General features: G+C 42.7%; 4 protein-coding genes across 4 annotated transcripts; 1 reads left to right on the forward strand and 3 right to left on the reverse strand.

The window, feature by feature from the left end:
• Positions 1–460: 460 nt before the first annotated feature.
• On the reverse strand, positions 461–4,183 carry LOC118430046 (kelch-like protein 24). Its single transcript, XM_035840752.1, has 2 exons — positions 3,817–4,183; positions 461–2,005 (listed from the first exon to the last, which is right to left on the reverse strand). The coding sequence occupies exons 1-2, from the start codon at positions 4,135–4,137 to the stop codon at positions 461–463; spliced, it is 1,866 nt and encodes a 621-aa protein (XP_035696645.1). The 5' UTR covers positions 4,138–4,183.
• Positions 4,184–7,815: 3,632 nt separating this feature from the next.
• Positions 7,816–21,533, forward strand: LOC118430623 (splicing factor 3B subunit 4-like). Its single transcript, XM_035841601.1, has 8 exons — positions 7,816–7,971; positions 8,134–8,279; positions 8,616–8,744; positions 9,153–9,333; positions 9,876–10,007; positions 10,524–10,871; positions 11,434–11,589; positions 21,019–21,533. The coding sequence occupies exons 1-8, from the start codon at positions 7,851–7,853 to the stop codon at positions 21,117–21,119; spliced, it is 1,314 nt and encodes a 437-aa protein (XP_035697494.1). The 5' UTR covers positions 7,816–7,850; the 3' UTR covers positions 21,120–21,533.
• On the reverse strand, positions 17,885–19,367 carry LOC118430624. Its single transcript, XM_035841602.1, has 2 exons — positions 19,229–19,367; positions 17,885–18,907 (listed from the first exon to the last, which is right to left on the reverse strand). Exon 2 carries the CDS (start codon positions 18,884–18,886, stop codon positions 18,110–18,112), a length of 777 nt encoding a protein of 258 aa, XP_035697495.1. The 5' UTR covers positions 18,887–18,907; positions 19,229–19,367; the 3' UTR covers positions 17,885–18,109.
• A 1,114-nt stretch (positions 21,534–22,647) lies between the features above and the next one.
• On the reverse strand, positions 22,648–26,916 carry LOC118430047 (leucine-rich repeat and immunoglobulin-like domain-containing nogo receptor-interacting protein 2). Its single transcript, XM_035840753.1, has 4 exons — positions 26,712–26,916; positions 25,263–25,508; positions 23,333–24,865; positions 22,648–22,866 (listed from the first exon to the last, which is right to left on the reverse strand). The coding sequence occupies exons 1-4, from the start codon at positions 26,901–26,903 to the stop codon at positions 22,648–22,650; spliced, it is 2,190 nt and encodes a 729-aa protein (XP_035696646.1). The 5' UTR covers positions 26,904–26,916.
• Between the last annotated feature and the right edge of the window lie 23 nt (positions 26,917–26,939).

Consider the following 26,939-nt stretch of genomic DNA (forward strand, 5'->3'; position numbering starts at 1 on the left):
ATTCTGAATTAGGGGTGGGTACCGGAACAGTGCTCCAGTACAAAACAGGTTTTTCTTGTTGGACTGGTCCAGATAAACTGGACCTGAAAAAATCAGTGTAATATTGTTGGGCTGATTCGAAAATGAACAGATTATACCGGCAGATGTTCACGTGTTTTGGGGCTTACAGGTCCAAGAAAATAACATGAGCGAAGTAGAAGAGAGTTCATAGTGATTGGTACCAAGTTTCTACAGTCAAATTTGGCCGAAAACAGAAGCAGTTATTATTTATTAGTGTTGTTTATATGAAAATATGATTCTAAAACGCCAATGGACGTCGGATACAAGCAGAGGGAGACGAAAAGCCATTATAAATCCTAAAGTTCTTTCAAAATTAATGAAGTCCATTTTCCCGCCCAGCTACATGTAACTTATTTATCAATCGATCAATAAGTCTAAGTCCTAATCCGACCCCTCTCACTCATTCCTCCAGTGCTAGTGCGGCAACGTCTCGGCAGTACCATCCGATTCGGCTCTTTTGGATTTCAAGAAAGCTTTGGCCGAATAAGGCAAAGGGAAGAGGTGCACGCTTTATTGGACAGTAGTTGTTTCCGAACCCGTAGTTGCTGATGGTATCCACGATTTCTTTTCCTTTCGTGGAGAAGTAGTGGTACTCCCTTCGGGCACCAAGGAAGTCATCCATAAAATATTGTTTATCGTCACGATTAAGAGTCTCCTTCTCGCCATCGAAAATGTACTGTTCGGAATAATGTGTTGTCTCTGTATATACGGCACGGATGTAAAGCTTGCCATTGGCAGAAGTCGGAAGAAAGACGTCTGGGACCTTCGCCCAAGCGTTCCCCAAAAATGTATCGGCTTTCCTCCAACCGTTAGTTTTCACATCAAACAAATGCACACACAGGTTAAAGAGTCTCTCTAACTCAGTTGGAGTCACCGTGATGAATACAACCTTGTCCCCAAAAGTTGTCATCGTTAACTTTGTGAATGACTGTGTGAATAGTGTAGGTGGCACGAGTATCTTTATCCAAAAAGCTTCTTCGGGATCATAGCAATCCATGGTCACCGTATACGAAGACGTGTCCTCAGCGTCACCGCCGACCAGAAAGAGTTTCCCGTCAACAACCACCGACTGATGCCCTGCCCTGCCAGCAGGCATGTCGGGCAACCTCAGCCACTTGTCTGAGGGAAAATGGTACCGAAAGGCTTGCCTGGATGGAACAGGGTGAGGACCCTTGGCGGTAAGACGCTTCTCCCGCCCGCCTGTCACGTACAGGTGTCCCCCTGCACTTGCCACGCCCATGTACCCATTGGCAGGCGTTGGAAGGTTAGCTATGTGGTAATATTGTTGATTATCTGGATCTAAGCAAATTATGCTTTGCATGGGCCCGGGTGAAGGCCGTACTGGAAGGGGTTCTGACTCATCGTTATCGCGGAGATGTGGCTTATTGACTGCCTTCCAACCGCCGACAATGATTGCCAGCTTATCCGATACCCCTCGTCTGTTACTACTTCTTGCTTCTTCTTTCTCTACCTGTGTACCGAGAAGATGTCTCTCTCTTGCTGCTATGATATATGCCAGGCATTCTGTGGACTCTCGTATCACAGGGTGTAACTCGAGCTTCCGTAGCACGCTGACCCTCACGCAAGATAAACGGATCTCTGGCAAAATCTTTAAGATTGCTGTTTGACGTCGACGGCTCTCGGGGGCATGGTCGAGCCACCTTATCACAAAACTGACAACGTCGTCTTCAGTCGTAGCTTTCAAATCTTCGACTCCGAGTAGATCTAAGAGATCCTCCAATGAAAGGCTAAGGAACTCCTCATCTTGTGTGGCTTCTGAGAAGTTTGAGACTGCCATGGTCCTCGCACTCTTCTTCAGTTCAGAAAGATCATCATACATGTGTGCCAGGCGCAAGACGCCTAGACAGTTATTCGGGCAAAGGTTGTCTTGGATGAATTTCTTGCAGTGCTGCAGCATCGTGTCGAACTGTAGCATGTGCGCCGTCTGTAGAACGTCTTGGACATCGTCTTCATGCGCGGATTTAGGGGGGGGCGCACCCGGCGCGCGCCCCCCCTTTGGCTGGACCCAAAAAAAAAATTCGGCTGGACCACAAAAAAAAAAGGAATTCCACAAATAAATCCAGAAAATCAGCGAAAGTTTCAGCGAAGCGGCGACAATACAAAGCTGCTAACCAACAATACCAAGGCGCACTCCTCCCGCTTTTACTTCCTCATTGTGTCGGTCGTTGCGGGCATAGCCAGAATGTTTCGTAACCAGGACGTTGGCAATACTCCCGCCCTTCTTCGGAACTCGCTTATGTTCCATCTGACTCTAATATTGTTATTATATTTGCTATTTTGGTGCCCTATTAGCCCATGTGGACTGAGCGACGCAAGATACAATGTTAAACATTCATTCATTCATACTGTGACGGTAAATGTCAGGACTAAAAATGTATCAAACTTACGATATGTCTCCGCTAAGGGACTTGACGATATTTACCGGGGGGGAGGGCTGATGCAAAATGGGTCAGGTAAAAAAAAAACGGCGATCTTTTCACTACACATGTACGATATTTACACAAAAGAAACTAAATCAATGTTCTACTTGGTACATTTTAGTGATATCGTGACAAAAACCGCTTCAATACTGCTGTAATCATTCCAAAACGGGAGTTATTTCGGCCAACCAACAAACTTGCCGAAAACTTTTCGCGCCATCATATGCATGATTACGTCATATATGCACGCAGCAGAGAGCCCGCCGTCACGAAAGTAAACATCGTAAATAATGTTTCATCCCGTTGCCGTCCGTGAACTATTCCGTTTACAAAGAACCGATGCACACAGGATTGATATTGATACCAATTTTAGTCTTCGTAAACTTCGTGCGAACATGGAATTACACGACAGAGGCGGCTGCAGCAAATTTCTTATGGGGAGGGCGAACTATATTGACGTAATCCTAGGGGGTCCGGTGGCATGCTCTCCCGGAAAAATTTTGAAATCTTGACTATCTGAAACGATCTTTCCTAACTTTTGATGGACAAATTTGCTGGCAGACTAAGCTAAGTTTAATAGCCTTTCTAGTAGGGTTTTTAGCTTATATTATTGAGGGCGACGACGCCCCCAACGTATTTTCACAACTTTGAGCGCACGAGCCGTCGCAAGGTAGGTCTGGAGAAAAATGTTGAAATTTGAACCCTCTGAAACAGGATTTTCTGCACTTTGAGGGATAAACTTTGCTGGTAGACTATGCTAAATGTAATGACATTTCTGTCAGGGGAAAAGATTTTTGATGGCGACGAGCGCCAGAGCGTCGTGGGCGCCGGAGGTGCAAGCCGTCGCCAGGCACGTCCAGAGAAAAATTGAAATCTTGACCACCTGAAACTTCATTTCCTGCGTTTTAGGGGCACATTTTGCTTGTATTTTTAAGGCCCCGTTTTTAAAGGCATTTTTTTTTCAATGGCCCTCCCCCCGGCTCAAGACATGTTTCGATGGCCGTTCCCCCATGCCAAAAATATGATTGTTGAATGTGAGATTGCTAACTATAAAAATCAGTGTTCTTTCGTTTATTATATTTGTTCAGCCCTAAAAGTCAGTGTTGATTTGTTGGTTATTTTTGCACAGAAATGGCTCTAAAATGCACCAGAGAGCCTCTTTATTTTAAAAAGTTCTCGGGGGAGGCCCCCCAAACCCCCCCAACGAGAGGGGGGAAACCCCCCTCTCGTGCTCTCCCCCCCGCGCAGCTACGCTGCGCATTCGTGGCCTTCGGCCACGACCTGAGGTGCGACAGCATATGCGCCCCCCCTTTGCAAAATCCTGGATCCGCCCCTGGTCTTTACCGATGCGTATTTCCCCGGTATACAGGAAGTCCAGGATCTTAGAGAAGCTGGAGGAGTCCATGCCATGGAGTTGCACGGCCTTTGAGGTACTTTCAGCGAAGTTGGACGACAGCATGGTTTTGAAGTATAGTGTAGATGCCAGCACGGCCCGGTGACAAGGGAACTCCCTACCCTCTACCTGTACCACAACATCAAGGAATTCCCCGTTCTTACGCTGGCTGGCAAGTTCAGCAAGAAGCTTGCGTCCATGAGCTTTGTTTTTGATATCGACATAGCAAGAGCCCTCTTCCATTGGTTCTCTGTCGCTTCCGCTATTGACGTCTGAGTCAGAATACCCGCCAGACTCATCGTAGTCGTCAGGACGGAACATGGCGGCTGTTGACGTGGTTCTGCTGTAAGATCTGCTGGACAAAATAATAAGAGGCATGATAAGAGGCAATAAAGAGATAAACATACGATTTGTTGGACTACGTGACATCATGATTAGTAGTAAAATTAAGATGGCAGACTGAAGAAGATGTATATTATTCAGATGATGAAGATTTCATGACAATGATGCATACAGTAATGCAATGAATAACTCATGAAATATTTCAAGGTAAATTAATGTAGTGGCATGCACCTGCTGGTCAATTTCAAGATGCTCCGTAAATGTTATTTTATTCTTTACAATGACTATTAAAATAGGTATCTTGACTATTTCTTGGTATTTTTTGTCCTCAAAGTTCTTGTTATTACAGCATGATTAAACGACTGTTTTACAGCGGTAAAAGCAGTACAAGCTTCCCGGTATATATTCCATTCCCGGTATATTTCCTTTCCCGGCGTATTCCCGCGGTTAAAAATTGCGAATCGACCTCAAATACGCCCCCCCTCCCCAACCCCCCCGGGCGAGGCCCCCAGAGAGGCCAGTGAAGGAGTCTACTAACAGCCCAGCAATCATAAACTGCAAACTCAGTCACGCCCAATCCATGCGTAATTAGGGAAAAGCTTACCCAACGGGACGCTTCTGCTGCACTTTTATTTTTTAAAAAATGGTTTCAGTGCAGTGTTGGCTACTATTGCTCTATAACAGTGCTGATTTTAGAACATTTTTTGGGGGGGACTGATCATATCTGGTAAAAACAAGCGTTCTTGTAGCCTGGAGTCCAGCCTTGATCAGCTCCCGAAGGTCGCTACTCGCCAAGCGACCTTCGCGGGAGCGGAACAAAGCGAACAAGGCTGGACTCCAGGCTAGCGTCCTTGGTCATGCCTTTCCCTCATTATAGGAGTAGAGGAGCATGCTTTAGGTAGGTGTGGCTAATCAGTATAATGGAGAGTGGCTTATTTGCAATTATCCCTCTTGGCAAAAGTCCTACCGCGTGAAAATCCGGGCGTGGACGATTACCCCGGCGGAAGAGAGTTGCATTAGGCCCGTAGAAAGCCTACACTAACTACGGTACGTAGGCCGAACCACGTACTATCCAAGCAGTTTAGGCTCCGGCTGTTTTTTAAACGTTTTTTTAGTCGTTTTTATCGGGCTTTCTATTTTGTCATTTTTCTTGAAGTACGCCAGCCAAGGTTAGGTTTTTACGCAGCAAGATAAAGAAAAAAATAGAAAGCCCCATATAAACGACTAAAAAAACGTCAGATATATCAGATATAACGTCCTTGCTTCAGCCAACTACGACGTAGTTTGACAACGCACGACGTAATTTGGCGTACTCCCGCGTAGTTCACACAACGGGCTCAATACGACTTGACTTTCGGCCCAGGTGCGTGCCAAAACTACGGTACGGTCTGACTCAACTACATGGTGATAACCATAGCGTGACTAAAATCGCTCTTCTAGCCCGACATGTACAGTTACCGCCCCTCGTTAAAGTAAGCCAGCTAGAAATTGTGTAAACACGTCTAGTAACGACCCAAACTACTGCGACATAGTTGGACTTCATGTTCAACAAATGACCGACCATTCTGTACATTACTTTTTAAATGACACATAACGTTATTGTATTCACCCCCAATACGCTACACTTAGAAGAAGGTAAACATTCGAGCGTATCGCCATTACGAAAACCAGAAGAATGCCCTGAGGCTAAGCTTTGGTCATTTTATGTATATCTATCAAGAGGAGGCATCGGTACACTACACTGTACAATAATAGCTACACACATGTGTGGTAACTTGCATGCTATGAAGCTTTTCAAACCCTGTTCACAGCGACAGAAGACAACCTTCATTTCTTCACCTATCTGCACAGTAAACGTGTTCCCACCTGTGAGACAAAATTGGTGACAACGTCAGGGATCTTCAATCTTGCAGTGAGTGCTGACCTGCCCGTGACACACCCTGTCTGTCTACGTAGATGCTGTCTAACCGGTTAGCCCATTGCCTCCGAGTTCACTTGACTTGCTGAGTCACTTAGAAATGTGACAAAATGACGCAGATAAGTTGGAAATAAGTTATAAATGTCAATCTGACTGGAGATTTTTAAGTTCAGAACATTTGAAATTTTGGCTCCAAAATTCTACATTATATCCCTGTAAAATGAGTACATATTAGTGTATGTAACACAAACTCTGCTGTCCAGGGCTGTAACTACCGCCTTCCCACAGATGAATGAGAGGGATGAGACGGATGCCGCATGAGATCAATCTTAGTGTATTCCTTCTTTTTGTCCTTTTAATGCCATAGAGTTGGGAAATGGAGAAAAAACATTTGTGTTTCCCGCCATATTTTAAAAGCTATGACCCCTGACCTGTACCCATACTGCACCGCGGCAGCGTGCGTCCATCATGGCGGCCGGTCCGATTTCCGAGCGGAACCAAGGTAACACTTGATCGTTTTTACCAACAGTAAAATGACTCAAGGAAGTAGAAATGATCTGTATACAATGCGTAACATACAAACTGTATGTATGTACTAAAATTAGGACGTTGGTTGTTTTAGTTTTGGCGTACAGACCGTTTTAAACCGGCGTAACTTACACCGCATGCACAAAGCGTCATGCCTACCTGAGCTGACGTCAAGGCGACGTCGTAACGTCGTCCCCGTGCCAGGTAGCACGTAAGAAGATGCTCCAGTAACGTCAAAACGTCACATCTTCATTTCTGTTGTTAACGTATTAATAGTCACTATTAAGATCATGATGTTTTTCTTTCCCTTTGGAATTACCACATAATTTGTACAGTAGACTACATGCCCCCTCCCCATCTTTTTTATCCAGTCAGGAAATTATAAAGAAACTTGATAAAGAAAATTTATCAAAATACATGTAACTACATGTACACCAAGATACCACCAGACAGCCCCCAAAAAATTCTGCCAGTTATTCAAAGACTGCACCATTGAAAAAAGCTATGAAATTAACTGAAAAAGAATAGTGAGTATGTAATCAGTTAATGAACTTAATCTGCCTTAGATATCCATGGTTCTTAAGGCACCTTCCCTTATGCTCTAGGTACCCAAGGAAGTTACGAGGTTATACACGCACCAAGAAAGTTTCAACCTCCTTGCGTGCACTTAATATACATAGTACTGATATAGCGAGCATAGATAAACAAAACACACATCATATTGTTTTGACATAAATAACGTATAAATACTAGGGGCCTGGGGTGGGTATCGGTACAGAAAATGCAGGTTAAGTTCTGAATCAGGTCCTGGTCTGGACTTGATTTTGAATCTGATAATTTTCTGTAAGAGAAAATTTGTGAATGGGTGATACTCAAAACAATAGTCCATTTCTCTACAAAGGAATCTGTTTGGTAGAATGTCTGACCCTTCCCCTTGGCTTATTGAAATCTCCATGTAAACAATGTTAACTACGTCTGTTAAGTTTGCCCTAGAAACTTGGTAGAAATTAATATAAACTCTACTCTCTTGTTATTTATTTTTGAAGGGTAAACTCTAAAGCATGTATATAGTGGAGTCATTTTCTAGTCAGTCGGCCCGAAAAAATCTGGTCCACTAATTTTTTCTTGGACCGGTCCAACAAGGAAAAAAGGTTTGTATTGGCCCCTAATGAATATTAATATTATATCATTTCACCCCTCCCCAGATGCTACTGTGTATGTTGGAGGCTTGGATGAGAAGGTGTCGGAAGCTTTACTATGGGAGCTGTTTCTACAAGCTGGACCTGTTGGTATGTTTGTGTCTTCTTCTTTTCGTTGGTTGTACTAGTAGTAGTACTGTCTCGGTACAGCGTACAAATGTCTAATAGAATGTTATGTACATACATCAGTATGGACTTAACTGAACACATTAATAATTGATTTCTAACTTCCCATGTATTTCCCTTTCCCAGTGAACACACACATGCCGAAGGACAGAGTGACACAGGCACACCAAGGCTATGGCTTTGTGGAGTTCATGTCAGAAGAGGATGCAGACTACGCCATCAAGATTATGAACATGATCAAACTGTACGGCAAACCCATCAGAGTAAATAAGGTAAACATATATATTTTTTCAGACTTATTGAAGTTTGAGTGATAATGTGTATTGCATGTTTGTCTCAGAAGCTTGTTGTTGTACACAGGTACACAGTATATTGTAGTGTGACAATTCCTAAGGCCTAGGCTAGGAAAAATGTCAAACTTTGATTTTGTGCATACGTATATCCTTCATTAGATAGGATAAGCAGTTTTCTTACTTGTATACCGGTTAGGAAGCACTGGCTGAATAGACATTCTAACTAGAAACTAGTATGTGACTCAACTCCCCAAAAAAGGCTAGGGTCTGTAGGTTTTTCAAGAGATCATCACACAACTCAATATTTTTTTCCAGGCTTCGGCTCACAACAAAAACCTGGACGTTGGTGCAAACATCTTCATCGGTAACCTGGACCCTGAGATTGATGAGAAACTCCTGTATGATACCTTCAGCGCCTTTGGAGTCATTCTGCAGACACCAAAGGTAAGAGGAATTGTCTGTGTAATCATGGCGCTTTATCATATCATGCTATTACTTGTGATGTCGATTGGCTAGGCTAAATGGCCACTGGATTGAGGCTTTATTCCGTATCATAATAATATTTGATTCATGGGCTCAGTTCCTGGCATTCCTGGCTAAACATTGTGCCCTTGGGGAAGGAATTTTACATGACTTCCCTTTTCACGGCTTTCCTCACTCCACCGAGGTGTAAAAATGGGTACCCAACTTAGGTATAGAAGGTAAAAGCCAGGAGGTGGGGGAAAGGGTTGAACTCTGTCTTCCAAAACCATGCCTTAGACACAGTGGATAACAACACAATGCATCAAAGAATGTAGGACTACATTTCTTTACATACTTGTTTGTAGTAATTGTTTTGTTGTTGGATTTCAGATCATGAGAGACCCAGAAACAGGGAACTCCAAGGGCTATGCCTTCATCAACTTTGCCAGTTTTGATGCCTCGGATGCAGCTATAGAGGCCATGAACGGACAGTACTTATGTAACAGACCCATCACCATCTCTTACGCCTTCAAGAAAGACTCGAAAGGAGAAAGACACGGCTCTGCTGCGGGTAAGGAGAATAATTGTATCGCACAAGATGAAATGCCTTTTTATCAAGTTTTAAGCATAACCTAACTCTCATAATTCCACTGGGTAACCTAAGACCAGACAATGAAAATAATATGAATTCAAATAGATCTACTAAATGTAGCATCAGTAACCCCAGCGTGAGCTCGCCTCTGGTACTAGTAGTCTTAAGAAGGCCTCAAAACATTGTTTTTTTAATGTCTTACTATTTTTTTTTAATACCGAACAAAATTGTTAGAGCTGATGTTTAGTCAAATTGGGTGCACATGTATTTATTTACAGACTGGTCTCTGCAAAACACCTCAGTTTTAAGGCGATGCTGTACATTTTCAAAATCTTAACATAGTATGGACATTATTTAACATTTGCATAAAAACAAAATTGACTATCATACAGATCAGTAATGAGATTCTCGCATCATTTGTAAGGATAGTATAAAAGCTGTAGTGGGAACCATGACAATATGATTTGGTCTCACATCTAAGTTTGTTTATAACTTGTGTCTCATACCAATGTTTGTTCCAGAGAGGTTACTGGCTGCCCAGAACCCCCTGTCCCAGGCAGACCGGCCTCACCAGCTGTTTGCTGACGCACCGCCCACCCCCCAGTCCAACCCCCCCATGTCTTCAGCACCTCCTCAAGGGGGGCCCCCTCCAGGTAAGAAGAATAGGTCATGCATAGGTTTGCATAACCAAAAGCTGTATTATTTCATCAACATTTTTTTGTCACAAAGTATCTAAGATTTGCAAGTTCAATAAGTGTTTTCTATATTGCTTGTACAAACATGCACATTATGGAAGTTGCACTGCACAATGTCGTGTTTTTCTTGATTAAATGTACATAAGAATACTAGTGTTCAACAATACAATAGCTCTTAAGAGTTTCTGAAACTGTAGGGTATACTATTTTCATAAACATTAGATGTTCAGGTAAACTTTATATTATTATAGGAAATCTCTACAACTGGATAAAAAATGGATATTTCTACTTTTAAATTAGTAACACTGAAGAAAAGTGATGGATGTCACTCAAAACACCTGGAAGTAAAGCTCCATTTTTGTACAATTGTAGAGATTAAAGTACCTTAAAGTTTATATATAGGTTCTATGAACTTGTATTGATTGTTTTACTAAATACACTCAATTTAAATGTTTCTGCTCTTTTTCTTTGCAGGGATGCCTCCTCCTGGCATGCCACCTCCCCCACCCCCCTCAGGAGTCCCCCCACCCCCCATGCCCCCACCAGGGATGGGGATGCCTCACCCTCGAGGAGGACCCCCTGGTCCGGTCCCCCCTCCGCCCATGCCCCCTATGGGTATGCCCCCCATGCCTGTCCCCCCACCCCCCTCCGGAGCAGGCATGCCGTCCGCCAGCAATGCTTCTACCACCTCATCATCAACATCACAACCACAGGCCACCACGACGTCAGCGGCCAACATGCCCCCTCCCCCTGGTGGGCCCCACATGGGACCCCCTCCTGGTATGCAGGGCCCCCCAGGCATGATGCCTCCCCCACCCTGGGGTAAGTGTATACAAAGTCTAGATCTGTCTTGTTGGTATTTCTATGTATAGACCAAAGCAGCAATGTTTTTTTACGCAGAAAGAAAGCATCCTGTAAAAAATAGATAATGATTGTTTAAATTATACAGTATATTCCCAAGGAATTATGATGCTTATTTTGCTGGGAAAAATCCCTAAGAAATCTGCATTTTGTGTTTCGGCACGTGAAATGGTTGGGCCTTTGGCTCTCTGAGAATGGCGTGCTTCGAGGATGGCGTGCTGTGGCCATCAGTCTGGCAGAAACACTGGCAATGCCAGGATAAAAGTAGTGTTGCCTACTATTTGATTTTTCACTAGTGCATCTCCCTGTTATATATATTTAGCATATAGATTTAAAACCCCTTTACAACTATATACTTTACTTTGGGCCATTAACATTCAAGAAAGCAGTTTTAAACGAACTTGTAATTCCAAACTATATTTACATCAGTTTCAGATTACGTATACATGGGGATTTATCAGTTCTTTACAACATTAAGAAACGTCCTTGTCCAAGCATTAATCTTCTCTCCCTTGTTCCTCAGGTGGCCCAGGCATGCATGGCCCCGGTATGCCACCCCCTCCTGGCCACCCTGGCATGGGCCCGCCCCGAGGACACCCCCGTGGACCACCCCCCGGCATGATGCCCCCTCCTGGCTTCATGGGGGGGCCACCAGGACATCACAGACCCCCTCCTTTTGGTAAGTATAATTCCAAAAGCTATATCACATCTTGGTATTTTGTGTTACAGAAAGAAAGAATGCAGTTTGTTACAATGACTTAACAATCATGTGTATAACAGAAACAGAATGTCTTAATAATGCGATCTTTCATTATGTATTATAAAGGCAGATACTGAGGGTCATTTCAAGTACTTTTATTGTCGGGTGACCCTTTGGGTATATAAGTCTCGCCAGAGCCAAGGCTTCTTTGCAGACAATGATTCCTTTGTTGCGTTCACCAAGCTGAAACCAGGCAACACTCAGGTCACTGAGTGAGGAGGCAATCTCAGGGTGTGCCGTACTCTGACCATAGATGATCCTTTTCATCTCCAGGGCCTGTTCATAGTAGCTGATAGCTTTCCTGTGATCACCAAGGTCTCTCCAGGCGTGCCCTAGGTTGTCAAGAGTGGTGGCCATTTCGGGATGTGCTGTACCTTGGCCATACATACTCCTGCACATGTGTATCACCTGCTTGTAGTAGCCGACCGCTTTCTCGTTGTCGCCAAGATGGTGCAAGGCCGATGCTAGGTTGTTGAGAGAGGCGGCAATGTGAGGATGTGCTGTACTCTTCCCATAGATGCTCCTGTACATCTGTTGTGCCTGGTCAAGGTATCTGACAGCTGCCCTGTGATTATGTGTATAGCACAGGGTGGACCCGAGGTTGTGGAGTAAGCCGGCAATGTGTGGATGTGCTGTACCGTGTCCATAGATATCGGTGTACATCTGCAGTCCCTCTTCAAGGTACCTAACAGCCGTCCCATGGTCGTTCAGACTCCGCCAAGTTACCCCCAGGCTGTTTAGTAAGTCCGCTATGAGAGCAGGCCCCTCCCCAGAGCGTTATAGAACGGCGCAGCGCCGCGCCCAACAACTCTAGCGCCGCTCCCCCGATTTGTAAATCTAGTGTTTTCTCTTTGTATTTTCGGGGATAACTAGCAAAAACATCCGACTCCGCTCAAATTTGACCGAGCGAAGTTGCTCATTTGGTCGAGAAATCGGCAAGCCTTCCCAGGAGATTCACAATAAATCCTTTGTTTTCATTGAAACTGGCGTGGGGTAGGGTGGTGTCTAGCGTGAAAAATCACAATCCTTTGTTTATGTCTTATTGTTATGCTTGTAAACAATAGATGGCGGTGACTTTAGCATACGTTAATCCCATTAAAAACCAGACAAAATCAAAGGAAGACCGTTTATTTGGAGCTAGTACACGTTTGTGAAAATCCAGGCTTACCGGCATGTGGCCGCCGCATGTTTCGGGAACATATTCTTCAAAATCGGCAACAGCAATAAAATGACCGGTTCCTTGTAGCACTACTCAGATAAAAACATCATTTGTACTTTTGTATAGCCTTTGGTGTGTGATTTTAGTCCCCAGACTACTAAAATTATGGAAGAACTTTGAAACAAAACAGCCGAGCCGTAAGGAAGACCATGTGCCGATGGAAAATACTCCTTTCTTTTTGTCGAAAAATCGGCAACGTGGGCGAAAAATGACTGATTAATTTTAGCAACATCATCCATAAAAATGCCCTGCATTGTGTCTTGTCGCTTCTTTTGTTGGTTTTTTGGGGCCAAACCCGCTAGAAATGCAGAAATTTGCCGATAACTTTGCACAAATTTGAAAGTTGTGGTCGGGCCGGGCGCCATTTTGTTTCTTACCATATTTGGTAAAGACAGAAACTAGCACCTCGTTTCGAAGCAGCAGATTCGAGAACATGGAAAATCTTATTTCAATGTTTTGGCAAAGTGGGGAATAGAGGGTATTCATAATTTGTTGCAAATCAAAAAGATAATGTTTATCTTTTTTAAATTCAGATGTGGTTTTTGAAGTCAAAATGCAATTTGTATTTTCTTCGAATGTACGGGTGGAAATGTCCTACCACTTATATATCATGTCTTGGGACATTCCATTTCATCTGGAACAGAGGATTTTGGGGGGAAACTTTTTGTGTTTCTTGGATTTTTGATTGATGGAATGCTTGAGAAAGTTCTTAACATTCCCCAAGGACGTCCTTGCATTCCCTGGTAGCAAATGATTTTGCTGTCATCTTCTTTAATGCTATTTTGATAATCAACATGATCAAGTCTTGAAGATGAACTGATTTAAAAGAGGTTCTAACAAAAATTAGTAGTAGGCATTGCCCAATGTTTTAAGCATTTTCCAAGGATACTTGCCTCAGTCAAGTTCCAAGCAGGAAATACATGACTTGGTGTTGTGTATACTGTTCCACTTTTTGAGCTATACCCATTTTTTTTTAAATTCAGGATTTTTTAGAAGATAAATTTCAAATAAATTTTAAAGTTATAAGATGGTAATAAAAGTTACCCAAAATAGACCAAAAACCATCTTAAGGGGTCTAGAATAATTACAAATTTTGAGGCCTCCCAGACCTATCCCCCCCGCTCGCCACTTCGTGGCTCGCCAGAGCACCACTCCCAAAAAAAATTCTGGGGAGAGCCCTGGAGAGGGTGTGCAGTACCCTGGCCATAGATAGATTTGCAGTGCCAGTTCAAAATACTGGATGGCTCTCCTGTAATCTTTAAGGTTATTCAAGGCTCCCCCAAGATTGTGGCATAAGTTAGCAATATGAGGATGTGCAGAAGTCTGGCCATAGATCCTCCTGCACATCTGCAGCGCCTCTTCACTGTAGCTGATTGCCTTCCTGTTGTCACCCAGATTCAGCCAGGCTGTTCCCAGGTTGTTGAGTGAGCCAGCAATGTGGGGATGTGCTGTACTCTGACCATGGGTGTTCCTTTGTATCTGCAGTGCTTGCTCATAATAGTTGATAGCTTTCCTGTTATTACCTAGACCACGCCAGGCTCCACCAAGGTTGTTGAGTGCTGTGGCAATGTCAGGGTGTGCCGTACTATGGCCATAAATGCTCTTTTTCATCTGCAGTGCCTGTTCAAGGTAGCTTATGGCTTTCTTGTGATCACCCAGCCTTTGCCAAGTTAAACCAAGATTGTTTAGCGATATAGCTATGTTGGGGTGTGCCATAATATGACCATAGACACTTCTGTGCATCTGCAGTGCCTGTTCAAAGTAGCTGATTGACTTGTGATAACTGCCTATACCACTCCAAGCACCTCCAAGATTACTCAAAAGTTGCATTTTCTCGTCCGTGTCTTCAATCTTTTCCAGGGCCTCATCGTAGCAGCCTATAGCCAACCTGTCTTTGCATAACTCAGAGTACATTGTTCCTTGTACTGTTGGAGAATTGTCATAAAGGTCAGGAAAAGAATGTACAATAATTGACTTCCTCTCTGACCATTTAGACAAAGCTCTTTTTAGAGGAACTACTGTATAATAGTATCTAAAAAGCTGTCTTTCATTTGGTAGGTGGAAAACTGGCTTCAGTGATTCTAAGTTTGCTTGTTTGTCATATATGGATTGTTCGAACGATTCTTGTCCATCCAGTACTTTTTCCATTGATCCCAAAGCTGACAGGTTTTCCTTCTGTCCACCATTTGCAAGGTAGGTTCTGAGCCTGAGTTCTGCTGAGATGCTGGTAAGCACTGTCAGGTGGTGTGCATTGTTGGGACTGATGACCTGTTGGTTAGCCATGTCTTCTATTGTTTCCCAAACTGTGGTAGGCATAACGTGTGAGGACAGTGCCAAGTAGTCCACTGCTACAGCTGGGAAGCGATAGATTTCTTTTTTAACGTCAATCAGCCTTGCTGTAACCGTTTCCTTACCACTGTAGGATTTGATGTCTTCCTTCATTGTCTCCTGTGCCAATTGTAGACCCATTTTACCTTCTTCAGCTTGCAATATCTTTACTGTGATGGCCATGTATGTGTCAATCAAATCCTGGTTCCCTGCTATCAGGCATGGGTTTCTCAAGATGGTGGCCAAGTGATATGATCCTTCTTTCAGGTATAACGTGACGTCATTTTGTAATTTTGAAACCATGTTTTTTGGTGTGCAGATGAGTTCACATTGTTCTGTGCTCATTGTTCCCTGCCTGCCCAGTGGAGTCTTACTTGCCTTTGGCATGGAGCCATCAAATGCAAACCCACGAGGTGTAACAGAGTCATAGTACCAGCTGTCTAGTGGATTTTTGGAGTAGAAGTCATTGAGAGATTTTATTCCCAGAGCTGGGAGAATGGTTTCTCCCAGGTTGACCACTTTGAGGTGTAGGTAGTGGGTGAGGTTGCAGAAATACACAAGACATCCCTCACTTTCTTCTTCTACCAAGATGGCAAACTCCAGGTCTGAGTATGGAGTTACCAGTCCTGTGGCCTGTGAACCCAAACCTATCAGGGCATACTTACAGGGAGGGGGACCCATTAACCCAATACACTCTTCTACAAGCTGGCTGATCAACTTCTTCCTTTCTTGTGCAATGTTCTCAAACAAGTGTCTGACAGCCTGAGCTCGTTTTGCCTCTATCTCTTTGACACATGGGTCATCCTCATCATGTACATAGGGATCCAGCTGCTGGTCAATGGTTTCCATCTCCAGCTTGATCTGTTCCCGCAACTTCTTCAGCTGTTTCTTACATTTTTCTGTATCACCTTGACTGGGAATGTGTTGTATGCCTAAGATACTTTTGAGAAATAATGGCTCTACTTCTTTAATTGCTGTTACTATCTTATCATTGAGGAATTCGTCTGTAGACCTGGCTATCGCTGCATTGTAGAGTGCTGCTGCTTTGACAAAGTCTCCCCCGTCTCCTGTCTGCTGACCTCGCTTACTGTAGACATCCCCCAACTTGCACAGGGGCTCCACCTCTCTCTGGTACTGCTGGGCTGGGGCATCTTGAAACAAATAGTAAAGAAATATTTCAGAATCTCTGTTACTTGGTGAAGTTCAAGCTTTTGAATTGTTTTTGTCTCTGCCATTTTGTGTTCTTCTTTGTCCACATGTACAGTTATTTGGATTATAAGTAAACTCACCCGTCGTACCATCAATTGAATGACAAGAAATTGATGATAAAAATCATGGTGTAAACAAAGGGTCAGACTTGCAAGAGTGTCAAGAAGTAGAGTTCAGAGGTGGAAGAACTAGTCATGTATCAGACATGTCAGACATTCCAGGTCATGGGTTCAATGGAAGAGGCTACTAATTGACAGGGAGGTATTTTTTTTTATATGTCTGCTTGTAACAAGTTGTGTTTTCAATAAACATTTTATTTATTTATTTATTTCAATGGACACATGTGCATATCAATCAAAACCTTATTTGCAAACAAAACAATGATCATACAGAGATTTGAGATCTTCGAACTTGTTAGTGTAGGAAGTTGATACATGTTGTATTAATTAAGTCTTAAATCTTGCCTTGATTTGATTTGACTTGAAAAATCTTACCTTTTACATGTACCATCTTAAGTGCTGCTCCAAAGTGTTTCTCTGCTGAGTCCAAGTCTACTCTGGCAAGGAATGAGTCCCCTTTCTTAAGGTAGTCTTTGTACTGACTTAAGATAGAGGGAAAAACCTCATTAGGTATCAGACAGGAGATATGAACATGGACTTGAATAAGCATCATAAAAGTAGCATTTCTTTAGGCATAGGAAAAAAATGTTGTGTAGGTAGGTAGGAACTATTTTTTTCTTGTACTAGGTAATTTTTTTTTGTAGGCTTACCAAAACTCTAGCGATACACATTACAATATAGTGTTGAACAAAGTTAACTGAAATGCATGAAGAGTTGAAGACTGTTATGTAATCCAATGTCAAACTTTAATTTTCTGCATTATAGATACATTTTTCTTTCATTAGATAGGACAAGCAGTGGTTTTACTTCTGAATCAATAGGAAGCAGGCTGAATAAAAATTGGTAGCTATGTGACTCCACTGCCCACCCTAAAAAGTCAGGGTCGGCAGTATTTTCTAGGATAGATAGGGAGACAGGAAACACAACATGTTTTTTCCTGAGTCTTGCTTAAAAATGTTGATTTAATTTGTCATCTGCTGAGAAATGGACAAAACTTGACATGGAGGTTTCCTTACCTTTGCATGTCTGTATCAGTTTTTGTGTTGTTTCTCGAATGGCGCTGTGTATTCGGCCATCTTCCTCTCAGTCGAGATTTGTTTGCTGATGATCGCTGTAGAATTCCATCCGTATCGTCAATGTTTTAATTAAATTTTTCATTCAACGTTAGATATTTCGTGGTCTGTTTCAATCGTACTTCAACTGATTTTGTCATCTAAAGCCACACCAACTTAATATGTTACTGAATGTTAGTTGTCAGATGAAAAACCAGAGCTCAATCTACCGATCAAAAATCACAACCATATAGCATGCACAGAACTTGTGATATCAAAACCCAAAGCCCATCTGCAGTTCCATAAGAAGTCGCTATGGGGGCTCGAAATCTAATCATTTCAAGGTCTCAATAAGACCTATCAACCACATACTAAATATCAGCAATAACTAAGAGTCGTATTCAAGTTTTCCTCCATTCCCTCTGTTTTTATGATATCTACTAATGTCATATTTTGACCGTGAAAATTATTAAAATGTCCAAAAACTAAGAAAAGACATTGATGACAGCCTATCAGTTTTCCTCCTTCAAAATGATAGTATCTTTCAAACACATTTTACACACAGAATTTACTGATGGTGAAACTATTATACTTACCCTTCTCATGATCACTGCGTGCCAGATTTTCACCATGTACAAGACTCGATGGTGCAGAGTCTGTTTTGTGTCTGTATCCTGGCACCTTGTCAGGGCCTTGCCGTACATGGCAGCTGCCTTGGAGAACTGGGATAAATTTGCAGTCTTCTTGCCTTTCTCGAGATACAAATCACCAAGAGATTTTAGCAACTCGAGCTCTAGAAATATGTCTCCATTTTCGATTGAAGTCACTAACATTTCTGTGTAAGTCTCTTCAACAGATGAGGATTTCTCGATACTTAGGTCCAGTCTGCTACAAAATTTTGCCACCCTTAGGACATTGTGTTTCGTAATTTTGCCTCGGTAGCCTGGAGGGAGCCACACAAAATGCGGAGTGTACCCCTGCAGAAGTTGTCTGGAGAGTTTCTCCATGTAGCCGATACGATGTTCCAGTGTTTGTCTCATGTCTGGGTCTGTGCAGCGCAGTAGGGCAGCAGCATACAGGGCAGCAGCCTTGTCAAACTCTGCGGAATCTTTGCTGAGCTTGCCTCTCCGAAGATGCAGGTCTCCAAGACTTTTTAAGACTTCTGCCTCCATTGAGTGATCCATTGAAAGGATGGCCTCTCTCAGTGCCTTCCCGTAACCAACTCTTTTGCTGTGTTGACTCTTGAGGAGGAGCTCCAACTTTTGAAGCTTGTTTGCCAGGCTAGCCATCCTGGTGTTTTCTTATTTTCACTGCATAATTTTCCACATCAAATAGAAAAAAAAATACATGACGGCTTTTTGTGACAAAGCACAAACATTTCCAAGGCATAGTGCTACATTCTTTGTACAAAATAATACTTGAAAACTCTTGCGATGATTTTATATTTACAGTTTGTAGGATGACAGGTATCAATTTAACTAGGAATTTCTGCAACCCACCACCATGTATGAAATAAATTTTTTATACCCAAATAGAACCTTGATATAAAGCTATAGCAAACTGATTTAACTGTGTAGTACAATGCCATGTAATTGGATAGACAAATACATTGTACAAAATGTGAAACTTACCTTTGACTGAGACTCCACAGCTGTGAATCAGCCTGAATACTGATTTGCCTGATTTTCTCCCACCGTTAAGAGTTGTTGATTTTCCCTCAAGATTTGTCCTTATAGATAATAGTCTGTTTTCCTGTAAAGTCTATCTTGTCCTGGCCACACTTGTGTCAGTTTTCACTGCGTGGACTGTGTTGTTACTCTTCTTATCACCAGAGAGTTGCCTGTTTTATCTTGTATTGCAAAAGGTCCTTGGGGTTTTAAATATGCCTGATACTACTTGCACAAGCAAGATGTCTGGGTTTCCCCTCTGGATACATTTTTAGATTTGCTGGTTTCACCCTGTACTTTTGGTTTCATACTCTGACTCATAAGAGGCTGCTTATGTGAAACTACCAGTTTCCAATTATGCATGTACTGTAAAATGCATTTAAGTTCACGGGGATTTAATTTCCGGTATCAGGAAAAAAGGACTTGTCGCAGTGGTTTTAGTTTCGCGGTAGCACCATGCACTGCAGTCTCTTACTGCCATGGAAAAATGTTTGCTGTGGTTTTAAGTTCACAGTAAAACAGCCACCGCGAAAACCGCAAACATTAGACCACCGCGAAAGTTTCTGTATTGACAGTATTTACATGGTTTCCATTCAGTCATGGTTGCATGGCTGATCATGAATTTCTGGATTTGAGCCAATACTGTCATGGCCATGTACATGTATGTGCCAAGAATGTAAAGAGGGTCTGTATGAGAGAAGGGGTAAAACTTGCTAATACTTAACTGTAAATATACTATACATGTATACAGTTATCCCCTCTTTCTTGACTAAATTTAGGAATACAACAATGTTTAACAGTATTCAAGTTTATAAATATTCCTTGTATGCACTGTGCTAGATTTAGAATGGGCCAGCTACAAAAAGGTGAATCAAAGTAGCTCAGAAAAATGGCCTGCAAACCACCTGTAAAGGCTGAATACTGTAAATGCATTTAAGTTCGCAGGGATTTAATTTCGCGGTAGCAGGAAAATGGACTTTTCGCGGTGGTTTTAATTTCGCGGTAGCACCATGCACTGTAGTCTCTTACTGTTATGGAAAAATATTCGCGGTGGTTTTAAATTCACGGTGAAGCGGCCTCCGCGAAAACCGCGAACATTAATCCACCACGAACATTTCTGCAGTATTTGATTCTTTGCAAGTTGTCTTGCATGAATACAGCTGGTTCTTACACTAGAATTGCCTTCTGCCATACAGAAAGGTACTTATACCTCAATCTCATGCTATAGTGTCACCCTAAGAAATTCTCTTCTCAACCATTTGTCTGCTTCTCAATCTTAAGAAAAGATTTAGCCGAAAAAAGAACAAGCCCCTGTATTATCTTTCACAAAGGAACAGATTTTTCCATGCAAAAAGCCAGTTGATCTGGTCTGAGTTAGGTTTCTTTGAAGCTTTATTATTCAACTCTCTGGAAACCAAATAGAAGTGTACAGTGCAACTACATATGGCATTAATTGCTGACTCATTGACCAATGAATTCTTCAACCTCACAAGCTATGTTGCCTGCCCACCGTCACTATTATACTAATAGGCACATCATCATGTAAGCATTACTGTGCTTAAGTAATGTATATGTAATTATACATTGTGTACATGTTATTCCAGTTTTCCTCCTAGCTCCTATACACGGTACTGCATCTCCTGTGAATTATGTTAATTCAAATTACTGGTAGATGTTTGTTTGTTTGTTTGTTTGTTTGTTTGTTTTTGGTCACCCTACGAAAACCTCTTGACACTGTCATTTTCCACCGACAGGTCCAGGGCCAGGTTTTCCACGTGGGCCTCCCCCAAGAGGCATGAGGCTGCCACCCCCGCCCAGAGGAATGAGACCACCCATGCCACCAAGACCAAGATAGAAGAATGCTGGAAGATACCACGTTTTAGGGGGTTAAATGGGACGGGGTTATATTCTTTTTTCCCAGTGACCAATGTAGAAAATAGTCATGTGGACAATATCATACATGTCATGCTTATCATTTTACATACTTTGATTTAATGTCCGGCTTTTTCCCGTTTTACAGATAATTCTGTCATTCCATCTATATTTATAACTGACAGTGGTATAGTTTGTTAGGCTATTATACATCTTATTCTAGCTCCATTAAGTTTGATCCTTATAATGCTTAGAAATATTCGGAAACATACATTGTACTTTCCACAATACGTTAGATTTTGGATTAATTAAATTCCCAAGGAAATCACCTTTCACTGTGTAGTTTTGTTTTATGACTGTGTGACGATACAACTGCTTGAATAGAAATAGATTCATGTGTTTCAAATATATTGACCTCATGCCTTAACATCAACATTCAATTAAGTTTTTGTCTAAACCTTTGTTAGAGTAATTTTAATCTTAACCGCCTCTGTTTGACTCTGTGACAATACGAAGTTTTGAATAGGAATGAAAGTCATGCATTTTAAATGTTTTGACTTAAGGCATTAACATCAACATTCGATTAAAAAGTTATTGTCTAAACATAAGTTTCACAGAATTGAATCATGAATAAATGCTACTGATATTCCCTGCCAGCAGGGAAGAAAAATTATGGTAGAATACATGTGATGCAGGCCTCCTGCTTTTAAAGATGTATTAATCTACTCTCAAAGTGAATGTCTAGTGCCTAATGGAATGGGGGACCCTGTGAAACGGGTTGGTACATCCGAAAATAATTTAATAAGGTTGGTAGAACATAAGGTATTGGACTTTTCTTTTACACAACCAGTACTGTCTTATAACTTACATGATGAACCAGGATGAGGGGGGTACAGACGTAGTCCCATTTTGGATTGTGTTCTCGCCACAAAAGCGACAGCGACATTGGCTACATACTAGTATAGCAGTGAGAAGCAGCACTCTAGTCAGAACCGCATCAAAACATTAAGCAGGTGAGAGACATTGCTGGTTGTGTAAAACCTTCAATATCCTAGCAAGGTTGGTAGGTCACAGAATGAAGAGAATCTTTTACACAGCCACTGCTTTATTCCACTGACATTTTGATGACTGCCTGTTAGGCCACACCAAATTTATTTGTTGTTTCTCAGATTTTTTTCAGAAAAAATTGGGTTGGCCTTCGAAAAAAAATTTACAAATTTTTTTTCAAAAAGTTGGGTAGGAAAGAAAAACCTAAACTATCAACAACATTGTGTTGCAATGTGAATCAGTCAATTTAATCTCCACTGGTGGCTGGTGGACACTCCTTGGCCAGCTTTAGTAATATCTTAGTCCACCAGATAGTCCACCACCGTAAATCTGCCTGGAGATTAGTCAGAAATGCCCTGAGGAAGATGACTGACTGTGATCCCGACATCCATGGAATACAGCAATGGTTGTGTGAACGAGTTCCTTTATTCGGGAATGGGGGCCTTTGTCCCAAATGTTGCCCCTCACACTCTATCTGTGGGGAAGGCTACGTTGGTCAGTGCCATTCCCCTGCGGGGATGTTTAGCCAGGGAGGGTGCCAGCAGGTCCATAGTGCTGTGCGTGTGACGGTTGCTCAGCTCCAGGTGGCTCATGGGAAGGCGATGGAGCTCCTTTGGAGATGGCCGCTCGGTTCTTCTGGGGACGAAGGACGTGAGCTTGACCTGGAGAGACCTGGCGTGTCCCTACACAAGAAAGAAAGGCGTAAGCAAAGTTTCCTTTCACGCACAACTCATTTATGTCATATAATCTCTAACCTCCTCGATCATAATACACAACAGTTTTAGCTAGAAGTATTGAAAATAAGGTTGACACGAAGACATAAGAAGAGGATATGTCAAGTGAGCCTTAGAGGATGAAATATACAGCTTTTTTGACTCCATAACCTTGAACCTTTGCAAATGACCTTCAAAACCAAAATGTTTAGGGATTTTGGACAATTGATCAAGAAATCAGAAGATCAAATACACGTTTACTGGTTAAAAGAAAAATGAAAAGCGTCCTGAGAGCCCATTTGATCTTCTCATGAAGATAAAGGTTCAAACAAACAAAGATGCAATTGTGTTAAGATTCTCCGAAGGTGAACAAATTTTCCTTTGCACCCTTTGCTCACTCGGTGGTTTCTTCGGTGGATGTATGGTATGGATACACCGAAGGAAAGTGGATCATCAACATTATATTAAACTCTAGCTGCCAGGAATGATCACAGATGGACACATATGTTGCTGCTTTTAATCTAAGAAATCTTGAACACACCTGTTTTCGTCTGCACCACTTTAAAAGCCAAGAGGAGATGCCACACAGTATCATGGTCCCGAGAATGCTGGTCACTGCAGTCGTCACCACAGCCTGGAGTATCACATACCCAGGGTCATCAGCGCCACATGACGCGTCGGCCGGACGTCCTGTCTTTGGGGTCAAACTTTCTTCGCGGGGGGTCAGCTCTCTTGAGCGAGGAGTCAACTGTAGGGATGTGTCGGTGATTTTCGTGTCGCTTTCTTCAATGTTCCCAGTTTTGGGGTTCCCTGTATAAGAGTTGGCTCTGGTGGTCGTTGTGAACGAATCTGCTGTGGTCATCCTCTTGTCTATGTCGTTCCTCGTGGAGTCAGCAGGAGGCGCTCCTGAGTGTGACACAGAAAGGTGGATAATCACGAAGTCCTTGCCAACGTAGTTGCTCGCCGTGCAGATGTAGACGCCCGAGTCGTTCCGACTAAAGGCGGAGAGGGTGAAAGAACCCCCTTCCATCACTTTCTGTCCCTGTCCTTTCGTTAACCGCAGCCACTGCAACTCTGGTTCTGGAAATCCTGTGGCATTACAAACAAGCTCAACTCTTTCCCCCTCCCTTACCATCATGTGCCTTGTTGAGGTTTGTATGGAAGGACTCAGGCATTGCAAGACCAAGTCTCCTGCCGGCACATCGGAAAGCTTCGTGTTTTCAAGCGACTGCGGCGACTCACAAACGATACGCTCATCGAAGCCGCCGGTGTCGCAAGCTTTTAGTCCCCGCAGACGACAATCGCACGACCACGGGTTTCCAGCGAGCATCACCGTGTTAGAAATCAAACCACACAGGCTCTCCGGTAGCGTCTGTAGCTCGTTATTCTCCAACCGAAGCTCGACGATCTCGTCCAACCCTCGGAAGGCATCGTCGTGTATTCGGGAAAGTTCGGCGTTGGCGAGGCGGAGCCGAGCGATCGTTTTTAAAGGAGCGAAGGTATCCGAGCTCAGCGTACGAATAGGGTTAAAGGTCAAATCCAAGTCCGCAAGGGTAGAAAGATTTCCCCAAACAGTTTTGGGAACGAAGCTGAGATTGTTGTAGTTGAGTGATATAGACTGAAGGTTCGGATGCCAACTAAACGCCTTGTCATCTATAGAGTGAATGTTGTTCCACCCAAGAGCTACCATCTCAAGTCTTTCAAGCCCAAAGAAGGTGTCTTTGGCCAAGAATGTCAGCTCCATATTCTTGAGATGCAAAACTTCTAACGACTTGAGTTTTGAGAAACATTTGGGAGGGATGCGTGTGAGCGGGTTGCGGGAAAGACGCAGGTCCTGTAGTTCGGAGAGTGGTCGGAAGGCGGCACAGGGGACGGAGACCAGGTTGTTTATCTGGAAATCCAGGTGTGTCAGGTTCCTCAGGTCGTCAAACGTGTCGTCTGACACCATGGTGATGACGTTACCCCACACCTGGGGGAGAAGGTGAAGTATTGGTCGTTGGTGATCAATTGTTCAATCAATCAATCAACCCATTTAACAGCATTTGCAATCAACGTGGCACAAATACTTGACTGTTTTTTTTACATCCAATGGTCAATTTTCATTTTCCCCTCAACTTCAGACTAGTTCTGTATAATTAAGTTATATTTCAGTGTTTTGCATGTTTAGCATGTTTATTATTTATTATTAGTCATTTTGAGCTCGAACATATAGTACACACACACGCAGAGCGTGCCGCACGCATGCACGCACACACATACACGGCATAAACACACACATGTACAGACACACATATATATTTACACACACACACGTGCGAAAACCTCACGGGAGATGGACAAGAGCTCATTGTTGCAAACAAACGTACCTCCAGCCTCTCCAAGCTCGGCATTCCCGTGAAAATCCCACGTGAGAGAGACGAGAGTTTGTTGGCGGACAGCCTCAGCTTGATGAGCCTACCCAGCCCGAGGAAGGCCCCGGGGGTGACGGCGGTGATGTTGTTCAGCGGGAGCTCCAGCCACAGCAGACCGGGCGGGTAGCTACCTGTCCCGCCGCTGAACCTCGTCATGTTCGAGAAGGTGACGAACACGTGGTTCGTACCGTTCGGCACCACCTGGGGAATGAATGAGTAAATTAATGAATTAGAGTGAGTGAATGAATTAATGAGTGGATAAATGAATGAGCTAAGGTGAGTGAATGAGAGTGAATGAATGAATGGATTCGTGGATGGATGCGTGGATGAATGGATGAACGAATGAGAGTAAGTGAATAAATGAGAGTGAATGAATGAATGAGAATGAGTGAGTAATCAAATGAGTGGATGATGAATGAATGGATGGATGGATAAACGAATGAATGAATGAATGAATAAAAGAATCAATTAATGGATGGACAGATGGATAGACTGTCATTATTCGATGGATGGATGGATGGATGAGAGTGAATTAATGAATTGGTGGATGGATGGATGTATGGATTAATGAATGAATGGATGGATTTGTGGATGGATGAATGAATGAATGAATGAACGAAGAAAGGAACGAATGAATCATATTTTATGGATGTCATCTGATGGCACATGAATTTTCATCCATTTCCTAACTGTAATTCATATAAGGACGCTGTAGAAGAAGCAACATACATCTCTTACACTATGTATATATACATATATATAGTGTAAGAGATATGGGGAATCCGGAAGCGAAAAGTAATGATCCCTTTGCGAAGTCTTAAAGTAAGCAAAGATCTCAAAGAACACTTAAGTTCATTGTTTGCTGTATTAAACGTTTATACATTCATGTTCTGTATGTTCAATCATTCACTCAACCTCTCTGAGGACTGAACACACAGAACACAGTATAGCAAACAATGTTTATTTTCTTTCTTCTGTTACATCTTTCTTGTTGACTTTGAAGACTTAGCTCAATTTTATCAATTGTCCGACATTTGCCATTTACGGTATATCAGTATATTTTTTACGACTTCTTTGTGTGATTACAATATAGTCGCAAGCTTTGTTTTTGGAAACAGACGAAAACCTATGCGCGTGCGGATGTCATCAAGTTAGAGTAAATTTTCAACAAAGCTATCATTGTTAATGAAAAGTCTCCTTGCACATGACCAAAAGAGTTGCTTCTTATTTGACAACCGTTTTATTCGTTTATTACTTCTATAAGTTCATGGAAGTTTTTATTGGTACGAACATATCAGAGAACAATACACAGTGGTGATGTACTCTAGCAGAGCTAATATCGTCATCACCAATGGGACATTTGAAAGTAAAATAGACAAAGGACAATACAATAGTTGTTCTTACCGAGAGCATGGTTGTAAAGTTGACAGTCTTGTCGTAGCAGCGCACGGCTGACTGACGGGTGTCACAGAAACACATGACGTCACGCTGACACAGCTCGGCTGCGGAGTGGACCGTCCAGACAAGTGCACCCAGAGCGAACAGTAAAACCGCTAGGCGGCGCTCCTGCGCGGTCATGGTTGTGAAATCTCGCATTGCGACGGGTGTTTGCAGATGTATCTGGTAGAAAAC

Source organism: Branchiostoma floridae, chromosome 14 (genome assembly GCF_000003815.2).
Source record: "Branchiostoma floridae strain S238N-H82 chromosome 14, Bfl_VNyyK, whole genome shotgun sequence".
Lineage (NCBI taxonomy): Eukaryota > Metazoa > Chordata > Leptocardii > Amphioxiformes > Branchiostomatidae > Branchiostoma > Branchiostoma floridae.